This window comes from Salvelinus alpinus, chromosome 6 (genome assembly GCF_045679555.1).
Source record: "Salvelinus alpinus chromosome 6, SLU_Salpinus.1, whole genome shotgun sequence".
NCBI classification, from domain to species: domain Eukaryota; kingdom Metazoa; phylum Chordata; class Actinopteri; order Salmoniformes; family Salmonidae; genus Salvelinus; species Salvelinus alpinus.
In genome coordinates, this window is record NC_092091.1 from 92,194,814 (window position 1) to 92,216,685 (window position 21,872).

Sequence of the window (21,872 nt, forward strand, 5' to 3'; positions counted from 1 at the left end):
GTGCACTACATTTGACCAGGTATCATATTAACTAGGTGGTGCACTACATTTGACCAGGTATCATATTAACTAGGTGGTGCACTACATTTGACCAGGTATCATATTAACTAGGTGGTCACTACATTGACCAGGTATCATATTAACTAGGTGGTACACTACATTTGACCAGGTATCATATTAACTAGGTGGTGCACTACATTTGACCAGGTATCATATTAACTAGGTGGTGCACTACATTTGACCAGGTATCATATTAACTAGGTGGTACACTACATTTGACCAGGTATCATATTAACTAGGTGGTCACTACATTGACCAGGTATCATATTAACTAGGTGGTCACTACATTTGACCAGGTATCATATTAACTAGGTGGTCACTACATTTGACCAGGTATCATATTAACTAGGTGGTCACTACATTTGACCAGGTATCATATTAACTAGGTGGTCACTACATTTGACCAGGTATCATATTAACTAGGTGGTGCACTACATTTGACCAGGTATCATATTAACTAGGTGGTACACTACATTTGACCAGGTATCATATTAACTATGGGGTACACTACATTTGACCAGGTATCATATTAACTAGGTGGTACACTACATTTGACCAGGTATCATATTAACTAGGTGGTCACTACATTTGACCAGGTATCATATTAACTAGGTGATACACTACATTTGACCAGGTATCATATTAACTAGGTGGTCCACTACATTTGACCAGGTATCATATTAACTAGGTGGTACACTACATTTGACCAGGTATCATATTAACTAGGTGGTCCACTACATTTGACCAGGTATCATATTAACTAGGTGGTACACTACATTTGACCAGGTATCATATTAACTAGGTGGTGCACTACATTTGATCAGGTATCATATTAACTAGGTGGTCCACTACATTTGACCAGGTATCATATTAACTAGGTGGTCACTACATTTGACCAGGTATCATATTAACTAGGTGATACACTACATTTGACCAGGTATCATATTAACTAGGTGGTCCACTACATTTGACAAGGTATCATATTAACTAGGTGGTACACTACATTTGACCAGGTATCATATTATCTATGGGGTGCACTACATTTGACCAGGTATCATATTAACTAGGTGGTCCACTACATTTGACCAGGTATCATATTAACTAGGTGGTCACTACATTTGACCAGGTATCATATTAACTAGGTGGTCACTACATTTGACCAGGTATCATATTAACTAGGTGGTACACTACATTTGACCAGGTATCATATTATCTATGGGGTGCACTACATTTGACCAGGTATCATATTAACTAGGTGGTCCACTACATTTGACCAGGTATCATATTACCTAGGTGGTCACTACATTTGACCAGGTATCATATTAACTAGGTGGTCACTACATTTGACCAGGTATCATATTAACTAGGTGGTACACTACATTTGACCAGGTATCATATTAACTAGGTGGTGCACTACATTTGACCAGGTATCATATTAACTAGGTGGTGCACTACATTTGACCAGGTATCATATTAACTAGGTGATACACTACATTTGACCAGGTATCATATTAACTAGGTGGTCACTACATTGACCAGGTATCATATTAACTAGGTGGTCACTACATTTGACCAGGTATCATATTAACTAGGTGGTCACTACATTTGACCAGGTATCATATTAACTAGGTGGTCACTACATTTGACCAGGTATCATATTAACTAGGTGGTCACTACATTTGACCAGGTATCATATTAACTAGGTGGTGCACTACATTTGACCAGGTATCATATTAACTAGGTGGTACACTACATTTGACCAGGTATCATATTAACTATGGGGTACACTACATTTGACCAGGTATCATATTAACTAGGTGGTACACTACATTTGACCAGGTATCATATTAACTAGGTGGTCACTACATTTGACCAGGTATCATATTAACTATGGGGTGCACTACATTTGACCAGGTATCATATTAACTAGGTGGTGCACTACATTTGACCAGGTATCATATTATCTATGGGGTGCACTACATTTGACCAGGTATCATATTAACTAGGTGGTCACTACATTTGACCAGGTATCATATTAACTAGGTGGTGCACTACATTTGACCAGGTATCATATTAACTAGGTGGTACACTACATTTGACCAGGTATCATATTAACTAGGTGGTCACTACATTGACCAGGTATCATATTAACTAGGTGGTCACTACATTTGACCAGGTATCATATTAACTAGGTGGTCACTACATTTGACCAGGTATCATATTAACTAGGTGGTCACTACATTTGACCAGGTATCATATTAACTAGGTGGTACACTACATTTGACCAGGTATCATATTAACTAGGTGGTCACTACATTTGACCAGGTATCATATTAACTAGGTGGTGCACTACATTTGACCAGGTATCATATTAACTAGGTGGTGCACTACATTTGACCAGGTATCATATTAACTAGGTGGTGCACTACATTTGACCAGGTATCATATTAACTAGGTGGTGCACTACATTTGACCAGGTATCATATTAACTAGGTGGTGCACTACATTTGACCAGGTATCATATTAACTAGGTGGTGCACTACATTTGACCAGGTATCATATTAACTAGGTGGTGCACTACATTTGACCAGGTATCATATTAACTAGGTGGTGCACTACATTTGACCAGGTATCATATTAACTAGGTGGTACACTACATTTGACCAGGTATCATATTAACTAGGTGGTGCACTACATTTGACCAGGTATCATATTAACTAGGTGGTGCACTACATTTGACCAGGTATCATATTAACTAGGTGGTGCACTACATTTGAACAGGTATCATATTAACTAGGTGGTGCACTACATTTGACCAGGTATCATATTAACTAGGTGGTGCACTACATTTGACCAGGTATCATATTAACTAGGTGGTTCACTACATTTGACCAGGTATCATATTAACTAGGTGGTGCACTACATTTGACCAGGTATCATATTAACTAGGTGGTGCACTACATTTGACCAGGTATCATATTAACTAGGTGGTGCACTACATTTGACCAGGTATCATATTAACTAGGTGGTGCACTACATTTGACCAGGTATCATATTAACTAGGTGGTTCACTACATTTGACCAGGTATCATATTAACTAGGTGGTACACTACATTTGACCAGGTATCATATTAACTAGGTGGTCCACTACATTTGACCAGGTATCATATTAACTAGGTGGTCCACTACATTTGACCAGGTATCATATTAACTAGGTGGTCCACTACATTTGACCAGGTATCATATTAACTAGGTGGTGCACTACATTTGACCAGGTATCATATTAACTAGGTGGTGCACTACATTTGACCAGGTATCATATTAACTAGGTGGTACACTACATTTGACCAGGTATCATATTAACTAGGTGGTCACTACATTGACCAGGTATCATATTAACTAGGTGGTCACTACATTTGACCAGGTATCATATTAACTAGGTGGTCACTACATTTGACCAGGTATCATATTAACTAGGTGGTCACTACATTTGACCAGGTATCATATTAACTAGGTGGTCACTACATTTGACCAGGTATCATATTAACTAGGTGGTCACTACATTTGACCAGGTATCATATTAACTAGGTGGTACACTACATTTGACCAGGTATCATATTAACTAGGTGGTCACTACATTGACCAGGTATCATATTAACTAGGTGGTCACTACATTTGACCAGGTATCATATTAACTAGGTGGTCACTACATTTGACCAGGTATCATATTAACTAGGTGGTGCACTACATTTGACCAGGTATCATATTAACTAGGTGGTACACTACATTTGACCAGGTATCATATTAACTAGGTGGTGCACTACATTTGACCAGGTATCATATTAACTAGGTGGTGCACTACATTTGACCAGGTATCATATTAACTAGGTGGTGCACTACATTTGACCAGGTATCATATTAACTAGGTGGTGCACTACATTTGACCAGGTATCATATTAACTAGGTGGTACACTACATTTGACCAGGTATCATATTATCTATGGGGTGCACTACATTTGACCAGGTATCATATTAACTAGGTGGTGCACTACATTTGACCAGGTATCATATTAACTAGGTGGTGCACTACATTTGACCAGGTATCATATTAACTAGGTGGTGCACTACATTTGACCAGGTATCATATTAACTAGGTGGTGCACTACATTTGACCAGGTATCATATTATCTATGGGGTGCACTACATTTGACCAGGTATCATATTAACTAGGTGGTGCACTACATTTGACCAGGTATCATATTATCTATGGGGTGCACTACATTTGACCAGGTATCATATTAACTAGGTGGTGCACTACATTTGACCAGGTATCATATTAACTAGGTGGTACACTACATTTGACCAGGTATCATATTAACTAGGTGGTCACTACATTGACCAGGTATCATATTAACTAGGTGGTCACTACATTTGACCAGGTATCATATTAACTAGGTGGTCACTACATTTGACCAGGTATCATATTAACTAGGTGGTCACTACATTTGACCAGGTATCATATTAACTAGGTGGTCACTACATTTGACCAGGTATCATATTAACTAGGTGGTCACTACATTTGACCAGGTATCATATTAACTAGGTGGTACACTACATTTGACCAGGTATCATATTAACTAGGTGGTGCACTACATTTGACCAGGTATCATATTAACTAGGTGGTCACTACATTTGACCAGGTATCATATTAACTAGGTGGTACACTACATTTGACCAGGTATCATATTATGTGGTCCACTACATTTGACCAGGTATCATATTAACTAGGTGGTGCACTACATTTGACCAGGTATCATATTAACTAGGTGGTGCACTACATTTGACCAGGTATCATATTAACTAGGTGGTCACTACATTTGACCAGGTATCATATTAACTAGGTGGTACACTACATTTGACCAGGTATCATATTAACTAGGTGGTGCACTACATTTGACCAGGTATCATATTAACTAGGTGGTGCACTACATTTGACCAGGTATCATATTAACTAGGTGGTGCACTACATTTGACCAGGTATCATATTAACTAGGTGGTACACTACATTTGACCAGGTATCATATTAACTAGGTGGTACACTACATTTGACCAGGTATCATATTAACTAGGTGGTGCACTACATTTGACCAGGTATCATATTAACTAGGTGGTGCACTACATTTGACCAGGTATCATATTAACTAGGTGGTACACTACATTTGACCAGGTATCATATTAACTAGGTGGTCACTACATTGACCAGGTATCATATTAACTAGGTGGTCACTACATTTGACCAGGTATCATATTAACTAGGTGGTCACTACATTTGACCAGGTATCATATTAACTAGGTGGTCACTACATTTGACCAGGTATCATATTAACTAGGTGGTCACTACATTTGACCAGGTATCATATTAACTAGGTGGTGCACTACATTTAACCAGGTATCATATTAACTAGGTGGTACACTACATTTGACCAGGTATCATATTAACTAGGTGGTCACTACATTTGACCAGGTATCATATTAACTAGGTGGTGCACTACATTTGACCAGGTATCATATTAACTAGGTGGTCACTACATTTGACCAGGTATCATATTAACTAGGTGGTACACTACATTTGACCAGGTATCATATTAACTAGGTGGTACACTACATTTGACCAGGTATCATATTAACTAGGTGGTACACTACATTTGACCAGGTATCATATTAACTAGGTGGTGCACTACATTTGACCAGGTATCATATTATCTAGGTGGTCACTACATTTGACCAGGTATCATATTAACTAGGTGGTCACTACATTTGACCAGGTATCATATTAACTAGGTGGTGCACTACATTTGACCAGGTATCATATTATCTAGGTGGTCACTACATTTGACCAGGTATCATATTAACTAGGTGGTGCACTACATTTGACCAGGTATCATATTAACTAGGTGGTGCACTACATTTGACCAGGTATCATATTAACTAGGTGGTGCACTACATTTGACCAGGTATCATATTAACTAGGTGGTACACTACATTTGACCAGGTATCATATTAACTAGGTGGTGCACTACATTTGACCAGGTATCATATTAACTAGGTGGTACACTACATTTGACCAGGTATCATATTAACTAGGTGGTACACTACATTTGACCAGGTATCATATTAACTAGGTGGTCCACTACATTTGACCAGGTATCATATTAACTAGGTGGTACACTACATTTGACCAGGTATCATATTAACTAGGTGGTACACTACATTTGACCAGGTATCATATTAACTAGGTGGTACACTACATTTGACCAGGTATCATATTAACTAGGTGGTACACTACATTTGACCAGGTATCATATTATCTAGGTGGTACACTACATTTGACCAGGTATCATATTAACTAGGTGGTACACTACATTTGACCATGTATCATATTAACTAGGTGGTACACTACATTTGACCAGGTATCATATTATCTAGGTGGTACACTACATTTGACCAGGTATCATATTAACTAGGTGGTACACTACATTTGACCAGGTATCATATTAACTAGGTGGTACACTACATTTGACCAGGTATCATATTAACTAGGTGGTACACTACATTTGACCAGGTATCATATTAACTAGGTGGTACACTACATTTGACCAGGTATCATATTAACTAGGTGGTACACTACATTTGACCAGGTATCATATTAACTAGGTGGTACACTACATTTGACCAGGTATCATATTAACTAGGTGGTCACTACATTTGACCAGGTATCATATTAACTATGTGGTACACTACATTTGACCAGGTATCATATTATCTAGGTGGTACACTACATTTGACCAGGTATCATATTAACTAGGTGGTACACTACATTTGACCAGGTATCATATTAACTATGTGGTACACTACATTTGACCAGGTATCATATTATCTAGGTGGTACACTACATTTGACCAGGTATCATATTAACTAGGCGGTACACTACATTTGACCAGGTATCATATTAACTAGGTGGTACACTACATTTGACCAGGTATCATATTAACTAGGTGGTACACTACATTTGACCAGGTATCATATTAACTAGGTATCATATTATCTAGGTGGTACACTACATTTGACCAGGTATCATATTAACTAGGTATCATATTAACTAGGTGGTACACTACATTTGACCAGGTATCATATTATCTAGGTGGTACACTACATTTGACCAGGTATCATATTAACTAGGTGGTACACTACATTTGACCAGGTATCATATTATCTAGGTGGTACACTACATTTGACCAGGTATCATATTAACTAGGTGGTACACTACATTTGACCAGGTATCATAATAACTAGGTGGTACACTACATTTGACCAGGTATCATATTAACTAGGTGGTACACTACATTTGACCAGGTATCATATTATCTAGGTGGTACACTACATTTGACCAGGTATCATATTATCTAGGTGGTACACTACATTTGACCAGGTATCATATTATCTAGGTGGTACACTACATTTGACCAGGTATCATATTAACTAGGTGGTACACTACATTTGACCAGGTATCATATTAACTAGGTGGTACACTACATTTGACCAGGTATCATATTAACTAGGTGGTCACTACATTTGACCAGGTATCATATTAACTAGGTGGTACACTACATTTGACCAGGTATCATATTAACTAGGTGGTACACTACATTTGACCAGGTATCATATTAACTAGGTGGTACACTACATTTGACCAGGTATCATATTAACTAGGTGGTACACTACATTTGACCAGGTATCATATTAACTAGGTGGTGCACTACATTTGACCAGGTATCATATTAACTAGGTGGTACACTACATTTGACCAGGTATCATATTAACTAGGTGGTACACTACATTTGACCAGGTATCATATTAACTAGGTGGTACACTACATTTGACCAGGGCTGCACACACACACCTGTGGTCCTTTTCCACAACAGACTAATAAAAACAGATCAGATGTTGCCAGGACGACGAGGGTTGCTGTTCTCACCAATATTGGGATGTTTCAGCAGACGGCAAATCCTGGCCTCTCTCTCAAGCTTCTGGTGGTCTGGAAACATGACAAACAGAGAGAGAGACAGAGACAGAGACAGAGCGAGACAAGAGACAGAGACAGAGAGACAGAGAGAGCGAGACAGCGAGAGACAGACAGAGACAGAGAGAGACAGAGACAGAGAGAGAGAGACAGATAGACAGAGAGAGACAGAGAGACAGAGACAGTGAGAGACAGACAGAGAGAGAGACAGACAGACCAAGAGAGAGAGACAGAGACAGAGAGAGAGAGACAGAGAAGTGAATCCCTGTATTTCATTGTTTTCTGTATCTACATAGACTATAGTGCTGTAGGTAATCCCTTACAGACTGTGATGTAAATGTCAGCCCGTAGAGGGCGTACTGTGTGTGTGTGTGTGTGTGTGTGTGTGTGTGTGTGTGTGTGTGTGTGTGTGTGTGTGTGTGTGTGTGTGTGTGTGTGTGTGTGTGTGTGTGTGTGTGTGTGTGTGTGTGTGTGTGTGTGTGTGTGTGTTGGAGGACAGCACAGTTGGTAACTGATGAAATTACTATAAATAAAACTTCATGTCCTCTATTTCTCCTCCTCTTAACATCTCTCTCTCTATCTCTCTCCCTTTCACCCCCCTCTCTCTATCCCTCCCTCCCTTTCCATCACTCTCTCTCTCTCTCTCTCTCTCCCACTCGCGCTCTCTCTCCCTCCCTCCCTTTCCCCCATCCCCCTCCCTTCCTCGCCCCCTTTCTCCCCCCTCTCTCTCCCTGTTACGTTCCCCAGTTTCTGTGTTCTGTTTTGTATTTGAGTGTGTGTTTCAGGAGATAGCTTCCTGAGTTCTCCATGGCTAATTGATAATTGGAGAGCTGACCACGCCCCCTCGTCAAGAAGCAGCTGACACTAATTACCTTTGCCACCTGAGGAAGATATAAAAGCCAGTGTTCTGCTCAGGAAGAGGGGTAGTTGAGATTTGGAGATCAGAGAGGGAGATTGAATATTTTGGAAAGATTAGAGAGAGAGAGATTTTTTGCTGGAGAATTAGATTGTGATATAGTGTTGGTTGTGTATCAGAAAGTGTGGTATGTACTGTTGTTGTTGGTAGCAGTTTTGCTATGTCCTGTGTCTGTGAGTGTTTGTGAAATCGTTAATAATTGTTCTGTTTCATTTGTTCCCAGGGGGGAAGGAGAAGGCACTTTGGGAGTGCTTAGGCAAGAGGCCCGCGGGCATACATATACCCGTAGTATATTCATTGTCTAGGCACACTAGGTAAGACCTGGGCGGACCACCCCCTGTATTTTGGTTAGGGCACCAGGTGGTGCTAAGATAGGTAAGTAGTGGGTAGGCAGGTTAGATAGGAAAGGGGGAAGTTTTGATATTTACTTTCTTTGCTTTGGTTCCGTCCAGCCCCTTTTCCCCATATTACCGTAAGGAAATAAATCCTAGTAACGGTAAAATCTGCCTTTGTCGTCTTTTCTCCCACCTACACTTCATACCTCTTGCACTTCACAGGGAGCTGAGTTGCAGCAGGGAGTTGCGTTCCCTCCTCCCAGAGGCGTGCGTAACATAATGGGGGCTCATCCGGGATTCCATTAAACCCACCGGACCCTGCTGCACTGAGCTCTCTGTGGTTAGTGATTGAGGTGTGATGGTAGGTTGTGAGTTTGGATGACTTGTTTAGTTTGTGTGTTCAGTAGATTGTTGTGTACAAGATGGCTGCCTCAGCCATCTCCAAGTTCATTGAAGCACCCTCTATTGACTGTTTGTTGAGGTTTCGAAAAGTAGACCTTTTAGTTATAGCTGACCATTATGGATTTGTTATCCCTGAGAAAGTCCTAAAGGCTGAGCTTTTGGTGCTAGTCAGGGAGGGTTTAGTGAGAGAAAGAATTCTCTCATTGCAAGGAGAGGAGACGGGTAGACTTTCCGATGCCAAGTCGGAGGACAGGGCGGAGGAAGGGGTTGCTCGTATCCCCTTTGCATTGCCTCGCTACGATCCTTTATTTTCTGCTTCAGGTCGTTCAGACTTGACCGCAAGGCTGAAGGTGAGGCTGGCCCGGTTAGAAATGCAGCAAAAAGATAAGGAGAGACAGATGCATTTTGAACTTGAACTCAGGAAAATGGAAATCGACAAGGAGGTGAGGATTCGACAACTGGAGCTAGAAGCTGGCTCCAGTGCGACTCCACAAGCTGCTCATCATAAAACCCACTTCGATGTGAGTAAAAATATCGCTTTAGTCCCTCCATTCCGAGAGTCGGAAGTTGATTCCTATTTCTCTGCGTTTGAGCGTGTGGCCGCTGCGCTACATTGGCCACTTGAGGTTTGGCCGCTCCTGTTACAATGTAAATTGTCTGGGAAAGCCCAGGAAGTAGTAGCTGCTCTCTCGCTGGAAGACAGTTTACATTACGAAACAGTTAAAACTACCGTGTTGCGGGCTTATGAGTTGGTGCCTGAAGCTTATAGACAGCGCTTCAGGAACCACAAGAAACCCTCTCACCGTACTTTTGTTGAGTTTGCTAGGGACAAAGAGTCTCTGTTTAATCGATGGTGTTCAGCCAGCAAAGCTAACACATTTGCTGATATTCGGGAGTTGATGCTGTTGGAGGATTTTAAAGGCAACCTCCCTGATAGAATTGTAGTTCATTTAAATGAACAGAAAGTGGTGACATTGGCCCAGGCAGCAGTGTTGGCAGATGAGTACGCTTTGACACACAAGACTGTCTTTGGTGCACCTCGTTTTGAAGGTAGACTGATTACGTCATCAGTGCCTCGTTCAGGTCGCTTTTCCTCTGACAACCCTAAGCCTTTTCAAGAAATCCGTGAATGTTTTTACTGTCACCAAAAGGGTCACGTGATTGCGGACTGCCCAGTTTTGAAAAATAAACCGAAACAGTCCCAGTCACCGTCCCCAAAAAGGAAAAGTTTGGGTTTAGTCAAGTCTTTGGCTCATCCATTGGATCGAGTTCTTGATTCAGCATTTGAGAAACCGGATCCTGTCTATGATCCGTTTATCTCTACCGGTCGTGTTTCCTTAACTGGAGAACAAGCTGATCAAAAGCCCATTCAAATCTTACGAGACACCGGGGCGGCGCAGTCAGTAATCATTACTGATGCTTTACCCTGGTCTCCTGAAACATATTGTGGCTCGCATGTCATATTACAGGGGATAGAGACAAAAACAGTACCTGTACCACTACACTGGGTCCACTTAGTGTCAGACTTGGTATCAGGATGTTTCCGTGTTGGTGTAGTGTCTACACTGCCAGTAAAAGGAGTCACATTGCTACTAGGGAATGATATTGCTGGTGGTAACGTTACTCCTGTGTTAGAGGTAGTAGACAACCCAGAAATCAGAATTGCAGATGAGAAATTGGTTCAAGCATTTCCACATGTTTTTCCTGCTTGTGTCTTAACGAGGGCACAATCTCGCAAGCTTGGAGATGTGGTGGATTTGGCTAGTTCCATTTTTGAGAATGTTGAAGTAGAAGACAATGCACCGAGTATTCCTTCTGCAAGTCCGACAGTTTTTACTCCTGTAAAAACTAAGGCAGGGGACTGCGAAATCGCGCCCCAATTACATTACATTATTTTGTCTGTCACCCCTGAGAAGGTGATTGAATGTCAAAAAGGAGACACCAGTCTTCGCAAGTGTTTTGCTTCGGTAATTTCCATTGAGGAAGCTAAAACTAGACAGACTGCCTACTTTATGGAAGCAGGAGTTTTGATGCGGAAATGGGCAGCTCATGACACCGTTAATGACTGGAGTGAAGTGTGTCAAGTGGTTGTTCCTACACCGTTCCGACAGCAGGTGCTGTCACTCGCCCATGACCAGGCGTGGTCTGGACATTTGGGGATTACAAAGACCTATAACCGAGTCCTTCGACATTTTTTCTGGCCAGGTTTGAAGTCTGATGTGGTCCAATTTTGTAAAACATGTCACATATGTCAACTCACTGGGAAAGCGAATCAAACAGTTCCTAGAGCACCGCTCTACCCGATTCCTGTGGTGGGGGAACCGTTTGAAAGAGTGATAGTTGATTGTGTAGGTCCATTGCCGAAAACCAGGTCAGGTAACCAGTTCCTACTAACAATAATGTGCAGTGCTACTCGATACCCAGAGGCTATTCCTCTCCGTACTATAACGGCTAAGACTGTGGTGAAGGCACTGGTGAAGTTCTTCTCTACGTTTGGACTCCCTAAAGTAATCCAAACTGATCAGGGATCCAACTTCATGTCAAAGCTGTTTTCAAATGTGTTAAAGACATTGTGTATTTCCCATCAGGTCTCAAGTCCGTATCATCCAGAGAGTCAAGGGGCTCTCGAACGCTGGCATCAGACGCTGAAGGCAATGCTACGCAAGTATTGTATGGATACCAGTACCGATTGGGATGAGGGGGTGCCCTTTGTCCTATTTGCTATTAGGGAAACGATACAAGAGTCCTTAGGGTTCAGCCCTGCTGACCTTGTGTTTGGACACACCCCACGGGGTCCGCTGAAAGTGTTGAAGGAGCATATCTTATCTCCTACACCCAGTAGCGCCCCTAAAAATGTGTTGGATTATGTCAGTAAGATGCGGGAGAGACTGCACGCCGCATGTGCGTTGGCCCAAAAGTCTCTTTCCTCTTCGCAAAAACGCATGAAGGTGCATTATGACAAGAAGGCTGTTGGCCGTTCTTTTGCACCAGGGGATCAAGTTTTAGTTTTGTTGCCAATTCCTGGCTCATCTCTGTCAGCACGTTTTTCTGGACCATATCTGGTGGAAAAGAAACTCAGTGACACCAATTACGTGATAAAGACCCCAGATCGAAGGCGTTCTTCCCGTCTGTGTCATGTTAACATGCTAAAAGAATATTATGTACGTGATACTCCAGACAGCTCCTCAGGTAAGCCGGTCCATTACACCGTCTCCAGTGTGGCTGCGGTGGGGATGAAGTCTGGCTGGGACCTAGAGGATGATGAGGAGGATGGGTTGGAGTTACGCCATACGTTACAGCAGTGTGAACGCCTATGTAATTCAGAGATGCTGAAGAAGTTACCCTCTCAAATGGAACATTTGGATAATGATCAAACTAAGGACCTTATCCTATTGATAAACAGTTTTCTCAGTGTGTTTCAGGACGTTCCAAGTCGCACGTCCATCTTGGAACATGACGTGGATGTGGGCAACGCTGCTCCTATACGTCAGCATCCGTACCGGGTTAACGTTAAGAAAAGGGAAGTAAAGAAAAGTGAGGTAGCTTATTTATTACAGAATGACATGGCACAACCCAGTAACAGCTCCTGGAGTTCCCCATGTATTCTTGTTCCTAAGCCTGACAGTACGTCCCGCTTATGTACGGACTATCGTCGCGTAAATGCAGTTACAAAGTCTGATTCTTTTCCTCTACCTCGCTTAGATGACTGCATTGATAGAACTGTCTCTGCTGCTCACGTTAGTAAGTTAGATTTGTTAAAAGGTTATTGGCAGGTGCCTCTGACCTCTCGAGCTTCGGACATATCAGCTTTTGTTACGCCTGATAACTTTGTACAATACACTGTGATGCCCTTTGGCATGTGTAATGCACCTGCTACTTTTCAGCGTCTAGTTAACATTGTGTTTGCAGATGTGCCAAATTGTACTGCATACCTTGACGATGTGGTGATTCATTCGTCTACTTGGTCTGAACATCTCTCCACTTTGAGAAGTGTGTTTCAGCGGTTGGAGAATGCTTCTTTAACCCTCAATTTGGCCAAGTGTGAGTTTGGGAAGGCTACAGTGACTTATTTAGGGAAACAAGTGGGACGAGGTCAAGTGCGCCCAGTATCTGGCAAAGTGGAAGCAATTGTTGCTTTTCCTGCTCCCACGACTCGACGCCAGTTGCGCAGATTCCTAGGGATGGTAGGGTACTATCGTACATTCTGTAAGAATTTCTCGACGGTAGTAGCTCCCCTTTCATCTCTGCTTAGTCCCAAGGTACCATTTAGGTGGTCCAAGGACTGTAACCATGCTTTTGAGTCCGCTAAAGCGCTACTTTGTAGTGCCCCAGTGCTTGCCGCTCCCAACTTTGACAAACCTTTTAAGTTGGAGGTTGACGCTAGTATAGTGGGGGTGGGTGCAATTCTCTTACAGGAAGATGAAGACGGAGTGGATCGGCCCGTCAGTTTCTTCTCCCGTAAGTTCAACGCGTGTCAGTCAAGGTACTCCACAATTGAACAAGAGACGCTAGCTTTATTGCTAGCCTTACAGTTCTTTGAGGTATATGTGGGATCCAGTGCCTTGCCTGTAATGGTCTTCACGGACCATAATCCATTAGTGTTCTTAAAGCAAATGTACAATCCGAACCGCCGCCTTATGCGGTGGGCTCTGATTGTACAAGGATATAATGTACAGATAGCCTATGTGAAGGGCTCAGCGAATGTGGTTGCTGACGCTCTATCACGGGTTTACTAACTGGGGAAGCGTTGGTTTTTGTAATTACAAACTGTATGTTTGCAATTTGTGGTGGGTGTTACGTTCCCCAGTTTCTGTGTTCTGTTTTGTATTTGAGTGTGTGTTTCAGGAGATAGCTTCCTGAGTTCTCCATGGCTAATTGATAATTGGAGAGCTGACCACGCCCCCTCGTCAAGAAGCAGCTGACACTAATTACCTTTGCCACCTGAGGAAGATATAAAAGCCAGTGTTCTGCTCAGGAAGATGGGTAGTTGAGATTTGGAGATCAGAGAGGGAGATTGAATATTTTGGAAAGATTAGAGAGAGAGATTTTTTGCTGGAGAATTAGATTGTGATATAGTGTTGGTTGTGTATCAGAAAGTGTGGTATGTACTGTTGTTGTTGGTAGCAGTTTTGCTATGTCCTGTGTTTGTGAGTGTTTGTGAAATCGTTAATAATTGTTCTGTTTCATTTGTTCCCAGGGGGGAAGGAGAAGGCACTTTGGGAGTGCTTAGGCAAGAGGCCCGCGGGCATACATATACCCGTAGTATATTCATTGTCTAGGCACACTAGGTAAGACCTGGGCGGACCACCCCCTGTATTTTGGTTAGGGCACCAGGTGGTGCTAAGATAGGTAAGTAGTGGGTAGGCAGGTTAGATAGGAAAGGGGGAAGTTTTGATATTTACTTTCTTTGCTTTGGTTCCGTCCAGCCCCTTTTCCCCATATTACCGTAAGGAAATAAATCCTAGTAACGGTAAAATCTGCCTTTGTCGTCTTTTCTCCCACCTACACTTCATACCTCTTGCACTTCACAGGGAGCTGAGTTGCAGCAGGGAGTTGCGTTCCCTCTTCTCAGAGGCGTGCGTAACACTCCCTCCCTTTCTCCCCCATTTCAATTCTACTTTATTCTATTCTACTGTATTATATTCTACTGTATTCTACTCCACTCTACTGTATTCTATTCTACTGTATTCTATTATACTGTATTATATTCTACTGTATTATACTCCACTCTACTGTATTCTACTCTACTTTAATTTACTCTATTCTACTTTATTCTATTCTACTCTTTTATATTCTACTACTAAGGTTAATCATAAGGATTCCCTGCTGCTTTCTAGGAATCAGTGATTTGATACACTGTATCACTTTACTGTGTGAATCAGAACAAAACGATTCCATTGGATTCGGTGAGTTCCATAGTGATTCAGAGTCACGTTCAAACAATTCAAATCAGAACTGTGTCAAGTGACTCTGATTCGGAACCGGTGAGTCAAGACGACCCAGTTCCACTTTGCCTCGGGACAGAGAGGGGGAGAGAACGGGAGAGAGTGACAGAGAGATGGGGAGCGAGAGAGAGAGAGACGGAAAAGGAGAGAAAAAGAGAGAGGGAAAAAGAGAGGGGAAAAGAAAGAGGGAGAGGGAAAAAGAGAGGTTAAGGGAAAAAGAGAGGGAAAAGAGAGAGAAAAAGAGAGGGAGAAAGAGAGAGAAAAAGAGAGGGAAAAAGAGAGAGGGGTCAGACAGACGTGTGTTTGCGTCAGTGTCGGTTCCTAGAAGAGAGAGATGAAAAGAGAGATGGAGAGAGGAGGACGGAAAGAGAGATGGAGGAGAGAGGAGGACGGAGGGAGAGATGGAGGAGAGAGGAGGACGGAGGGAGAGATAGAGGAGAGAGGAGGACGGAGGGAGAGATGGAGGAGAGAGGAGGACGGAGGGAGAGATGGAGGAGAGAGCGATGGAGAGAGGAGGGAGGGAGAGATGGAGGAGAGAGAGATAGAGAGAGGATGACGGAGGGAGAGATGGAGGATAGAGGGAGAGATGGAGGAGAGAGAGATGGAGAGAGGAGGGAGAGAGAGATGGAGAGAGGAGGACAGAGGGAGAGTGAATAATACTGTTAAATCAACTCAGTATCCTCCTGACAAGACCAAGGACAACCTACCGATTATACTATCATCATCTAGCCCTGGGAGCAAGGTCACTAATCTGTCCATCTCTCTCTCTCTCAACTTGCTTTCTCTCTCCCTCACTCGCTTTCTCTTTATATATCTCTTTCTCCCTCTCAATCCCTCTCTCTCTCTCTCCGCCACAGGTAGTCTACCTCCCAGCCAGCCGGACATCTGTTGTCTAGCAACTCCTTGACCAATCAGAGTGCTCTGAACTCCCCTCTCCTCCCTTCCCTTCTCCTCTCCTCTCCTCTCCTCTCTCCCTTCCTTTTCTCCTCTCCTCTCCTCCCCTTCCCCTCTACTATTTTCTGCAGTGGAACTAGCACTGCATGCAAATGTCTGTCCCGAGAGTGCGCACACACACACACACACACACACACACACACACACACACACACACACACACACAAGCAAACACAAAAACCTCATCCCTCATTTCTATCTTTCTCACAGACACACTTATCCTTCTCTCTCCCTTTCTCTTTCTCTATCTCTCTATCCATCTCTCTTTCAACACACACACTGTAGCAGACCAGACACTGTAACAAGACACCAAACTAAAGAAAATGGTCTGAACTTGGCATAGACGGCATGTTTACCTACAAAATCATTCTGCTCGCATCCGAGAGGCAGGAAACAGACGGGATTGACTTACAATCATAGGATAATTGACAACATATAAACTATATTTACTCTCCAAATGTTTAGTGACAACATAAATACATTTACACAATGAGCACTTGTTGATTCTCAAATGCATCATTACAGTTGTTGGATAGCTAGCCTCGTCAATGTTGCTAGCTATCTGCCCATTCAGTATCATAACACCACAGCCTCGTCAATGTTGCTAGCTATCTGACCATTCAGAATCTGAACCCGCAAAACTACAAGAAACAGTTATACTGACCCACAAAACCACAAGAAACCGTTCTACTGACCCACAAAACCACAAGAAACAGTTCTACTGACCCGCAAAACCACAAGAAACAGTTCTACTGACCCACAAAACCACAAGAAACAGTTCAACTGACCCGCAAAACCACAAGAAACAGTTCTACTGACCCGCAATACCACAAGAAACAGTTCTACTGACCCGCAAAACCACAAGAAACAGTTCTACTGACCCGCAATACCACAAGAAACAGTTCTACTGACCCGCAATACCACAAGAAACAGTTCTACTGACCCGCAAAACCACAAGAAACAGTTCTACTGACCTGCAATACCACAAGAAACAGTTCTACTGACCCACAAAACCACAAGAAACAGTTCTACTGACCTGCAATACCACAAGAAACAGTTCTACTGACCCGCAATACCTCAACAAACAGTTCTACTGACCCGGAAGAAACCACAAGAAACAGTTCTACTGACCCGCAATACCACAAGAAACAGTTCTACTGAACTGCAATACCATAAGAAACAGTTCTACTGACCCGCAATACCACAAGAAACAGTTCTACTGACCCGCAAAACCACAAGAAACAGTTCTACTGACCTGCAATACCACAAGAAACAGTTCTACTGACCCGGAAGAAACCACAAGAAACAGTTCTACTGACCCACAAAACCTAAAGAAACAGTTCTACTGACCCACAAAACCACAAGAAACAGTTCTACTGACCCACAAAACCACAAGAAACAGTTCTACTGACCTGCAAAACCACAAGAAAGAGTTTTACTGACCCGGAAGAAACCACAAGAAACAGCTCTACTGACCCGCACAACCAAGAAACAGTTCTACTGAACCGGAAGAAACCACAAGAAACAGTTCAACTGACCCGCAATACCACAAGAAACAGTTCTACTGACCTACATTACCACAAGAAACAGTTCTACTGACCCGCAAAACCACAAGAAACAGTTCTACTGACCCGCAATACCACAAGAAACAGTTCTACTGACCCGCAAAACCACAAGAAACAGTTCTACTGACCCGTAAAACAACAAGAAACAGTTCTACTGACCCGCAAAACCACAAGAAACAGTTCTACTGACCCGGAAGAAACCACAAGAAACAGTTCTACTGACCCGCAATACCACAAGAAACAGTTCTACTGACCCGTAAAACAACAAGAAACAGTTCTACTGACCCACAAAACCACAAGAAACAGTTCTAATGACCTACATTACCACAAGAAACAGTTCTACTGACCCGCAAAACCACAAGAAACAGTTCTACTGACCCGCAAAACCACAAGAAACAGTTCTACTGACCCGGAAAACCACAAGAAACAGTTCAACTGACCCTCAAAACCACAAGAAACAGTTCTACTGACCCGGAAGAAACCACAAGAAACAGTTCTACTGACCCGCAAAACCACAAGAAACAGTTCTACTGACCCGGAAAACCACAAGAAACAGTTCAACTGACCCTCAAAACCACAAGAAACAGTTCAACTGACCCACAAAACCACAAGAAACAGTTCAACTGACCCTCAAAACCACAAGAAACAGCTCTACTGACCCGGAAAACCACAAGAAACAGTTCTACTGACCCGGAAGAAACCACAAGAAACAGTTCTACTGACCCGGAAGAAACCACAAGAAACAGTTCTACTGACCCGCAATACCACAATAAAGGTCGTCAAGGAGACTTGAACCTGTGATATGCAATTTTCTGTGTGTGTGTGTGTGTGTGTGTGTGTGTGTGTGTGTGTGTGTGTGTGTGTGTGTGTGTGTGTGTGTGTGTGTTTGACAGTTGGTTAATACAATGTGACTGTTTGAATGGAGTGTGTCTGGCTGTGCAGTTGGTTCCTCTAGTCTGGTAGTCAGCAAATCACACTACAGACAGAGAAACAATGGTGTTGTAGCCAACTCTCCTCTCTCTGTGAAACTCTGTGCCCTCCCTCTCTCTCTCTGTATCTCTGTGCCCTCCCTCTCTCTCTGTATCTCTCTGTGCCCTCCCTCTTTCTCTGTATCTCGGTGCCCTCCCTCTCTCTCTCTAAATCTCTCTGCCCTCTCCGTATCTCTCTCTAAATCTCTCTGCCCTCTCCGTATCTCTCTCTAAATCTCTCTGCCCTCTCCGTATCTCTCTCGAAATCTCTTTGCCCTCTCCGTATCTCTCTCTAAATCTCTCTGCCCTCTCCGTATCTCTCTCTATATCTCTCTGCCCTCTCCGTATCTCTCTGCATCTCGGTGCCCTCCCTCTCTCTCTATATATATCTCTTTGCCCTCTCCTTTCTCTCTTTGTATCTCTGAGCCTTCCCACTCTCTCTCTCTGTATCTCTGAGCATTCCCTCGCTTTCTCTGACCCTAAAGAATCTGTAGCAGCTGCCTCAAAAACCGAAACTGGGGAAAAGTAGGATGACACACACAGACTGCTATAGGTCACACAGTGAGAAGGAGAGAGAGAGAGAGAGAGAGAGAGAGAGCGAAAGAGAGAGCGAGAGAGAGCGAAAGAGAGCGAGAGAGAGCGGGCGAGCGAGAGAGAGAACGAGAGAGAGAGCGAGAGACAGACTTTCTCTAATTAAGGGTGCCCTGGCTCTCTTTCTCCTCAGAGTCTGCTGCCCTAGTTAGTCACACAGACACATAGACTAACAGTCACGTTCTCCACAGCTTTGTCCCATAATGCAGTTCAACAGGCAGTTCTCGCCAGACAGGTGAACAGACAATGAGCAGTGTGTGTGTGTGTGTGTGTGTGTGTGTGTGTGTGTGTGTGTGTGTGAGAGAGAGAGAGTATTTGGAACCAAAGACTGATCACCACAATCCACAAAGGAGGAGACAAATTGAACCCCAGTAACTACCGTGGGATTTGCAGCAACAGCAACCTTGGCAAAACCCTCTGTATTATCATTAACAGGAGACTTGTACATTTCCTCAGTGAAAACTATTTTTCCGAGCGAATGTCAAATTGGGTGCCAAGCCAAATTGTATTTTCAGCCTCCTGAAGTTTAAGAGGACGCTGTTGCACCACACTGTCTGTGTGAGAGACAACAAGACCATTTCAGTTTGTCAGTGATGTCAGTGACGCCGAGGAACTTTCCACCTTCTCCCTTCGATGTGGATGGGGGGTGCTCCCTCTGCTGTTTCCTGAAGTCTACGATCATCTCCTTTGTTTTGTTGACGTTGAGCGACAGGTTATTTTCCTGGCACCACACTCGCAGGGCCCTTACCTCCTCCCTGTAGGCCGTCTCGTCGTTGTTGGTAATCAAGCCTACTACTGTTGTGGCGTCTACAAACTTGATGATTGAGTTGGAGGCGTGCATGGCCACGCAGTCATGGGTGAACAGGGAGTACAGGAGAGGGTTGAGCACACACCCTTGTGGAGCCCCTGTGTTGAGGATCAACGGGGTGGAGATGTTGTTACCTACCCTCACCACCTGGGGGCGGCCCCTCAGGAAGTCCAGGACCCAGTTGCACAGGGCGGGGTCAAGACCCATGGTCTCAAGCTTAATGACGAGTTTGGAGGGTACTATGGTGTTAAATGTTGAGCTGTAGTCAACGAACAGCATTCTTACATAGGTATTCCTCTTGTCCAGATGGGATAGGGCAGTAAGCAGTGTGATGGTGATTGCGTCGTCTGGAGTGGTAAGCAAATTGGAGTGCGTCTAGGGTGTCAGGTAGGGTGGAGGTGATCCTTGACTAGTCTCTCAAAGCACTCCATGATGACAGAAGTGAGTGCTACGTGGCGATAGTCATTTAGTTACCTTTTCCTTCTTGGGTACAGGAACAATGTTGGAAATCTTGAAGCATGTGGGGACAGCAGACTGGGATAGGGAGTGATTGAATGTGTTCGTACACACTCTAGCCAGCTGGTCTGCGCAAGCTCTGAGAACACGGCTAGGGATGCTGTCTGGTCCGGCAACCTTGCGAGAGTTAACATGCTTAAATGTCTTACTCAAGTCGGTAGCTTGGTAGCTGGCTGTGTCGGTGGCACTGTGTTATCCTCAAAGCGGGTGAAGAAGGTGTTTAGCTAATCCGGAAGCAAGACGTCGGTGTCCTCGATTGTCAGTAGACCCTGCCACATACGTCTCATGTCTGAGCCATTGAATTGCGACTCCACATTGTCTCTATACTGACGTTTTGCCTGTTGGATTGTCTTACGGAGAGAATAACTACAGTACACCGTTTGTATTCGGCCATATTCCCAGTCACCTTGCCGTGGTTAAATGCAGTAGTTTGTATTCGGCCATATTCCCAGTCACCTTGCCGTGGTTAAATGCAGTAGTTTGTATTCGGCCATATTCACAGTTGCCATGGTTAAATGCAGTAGTTTGTATTCGGCCATATTCCCAGTTGCCATGGTTAAATGCAGTAGTTTGTATTCGGCCATATTCCCAGTTGCCATGGTTAAATGCAGTAGTTTGTATTCGGCCATATTCCCAGTTGCCGTGGTTAAATGCAGTAGTTTGTATTCGGCCATATTCCCAGTTGCCATGGTTAAATGCAGTAGTTTGTATTCGGCCATATTCCCAGTTGCC

At 43.3% G+C, this 21,872-nt stretch overlaps 1 protein-coding gene across 5 annotated transcripts in view; it reads right to left on the reverse strand.

Annotated features, from left to right (window-relative positions):
- The window catches only part of LOC139579596 (calcium/calmodulin-dependent protein kinase type II delta 2 chain), a 114,696-nt gene that overhangs the window by 82,736 nt on the left and 10,088 nt on the right, over positions 1-21,872 (reverse strand). For all 5 annotated transcript variants that reach the window (XM_071408360.1, XM_071408358.1, XM_071408361.1 and 2 more), the window contains exon 3: positions 8,096-8,155. In XM_071408360.1, coding sequence (XP_071264461.1) covers positions 8,096-8,155 — 60 coding nt within the window. The remainder of the gene's footprint in view (positions 1-8,095; positions 8,156-21,872) is intronic.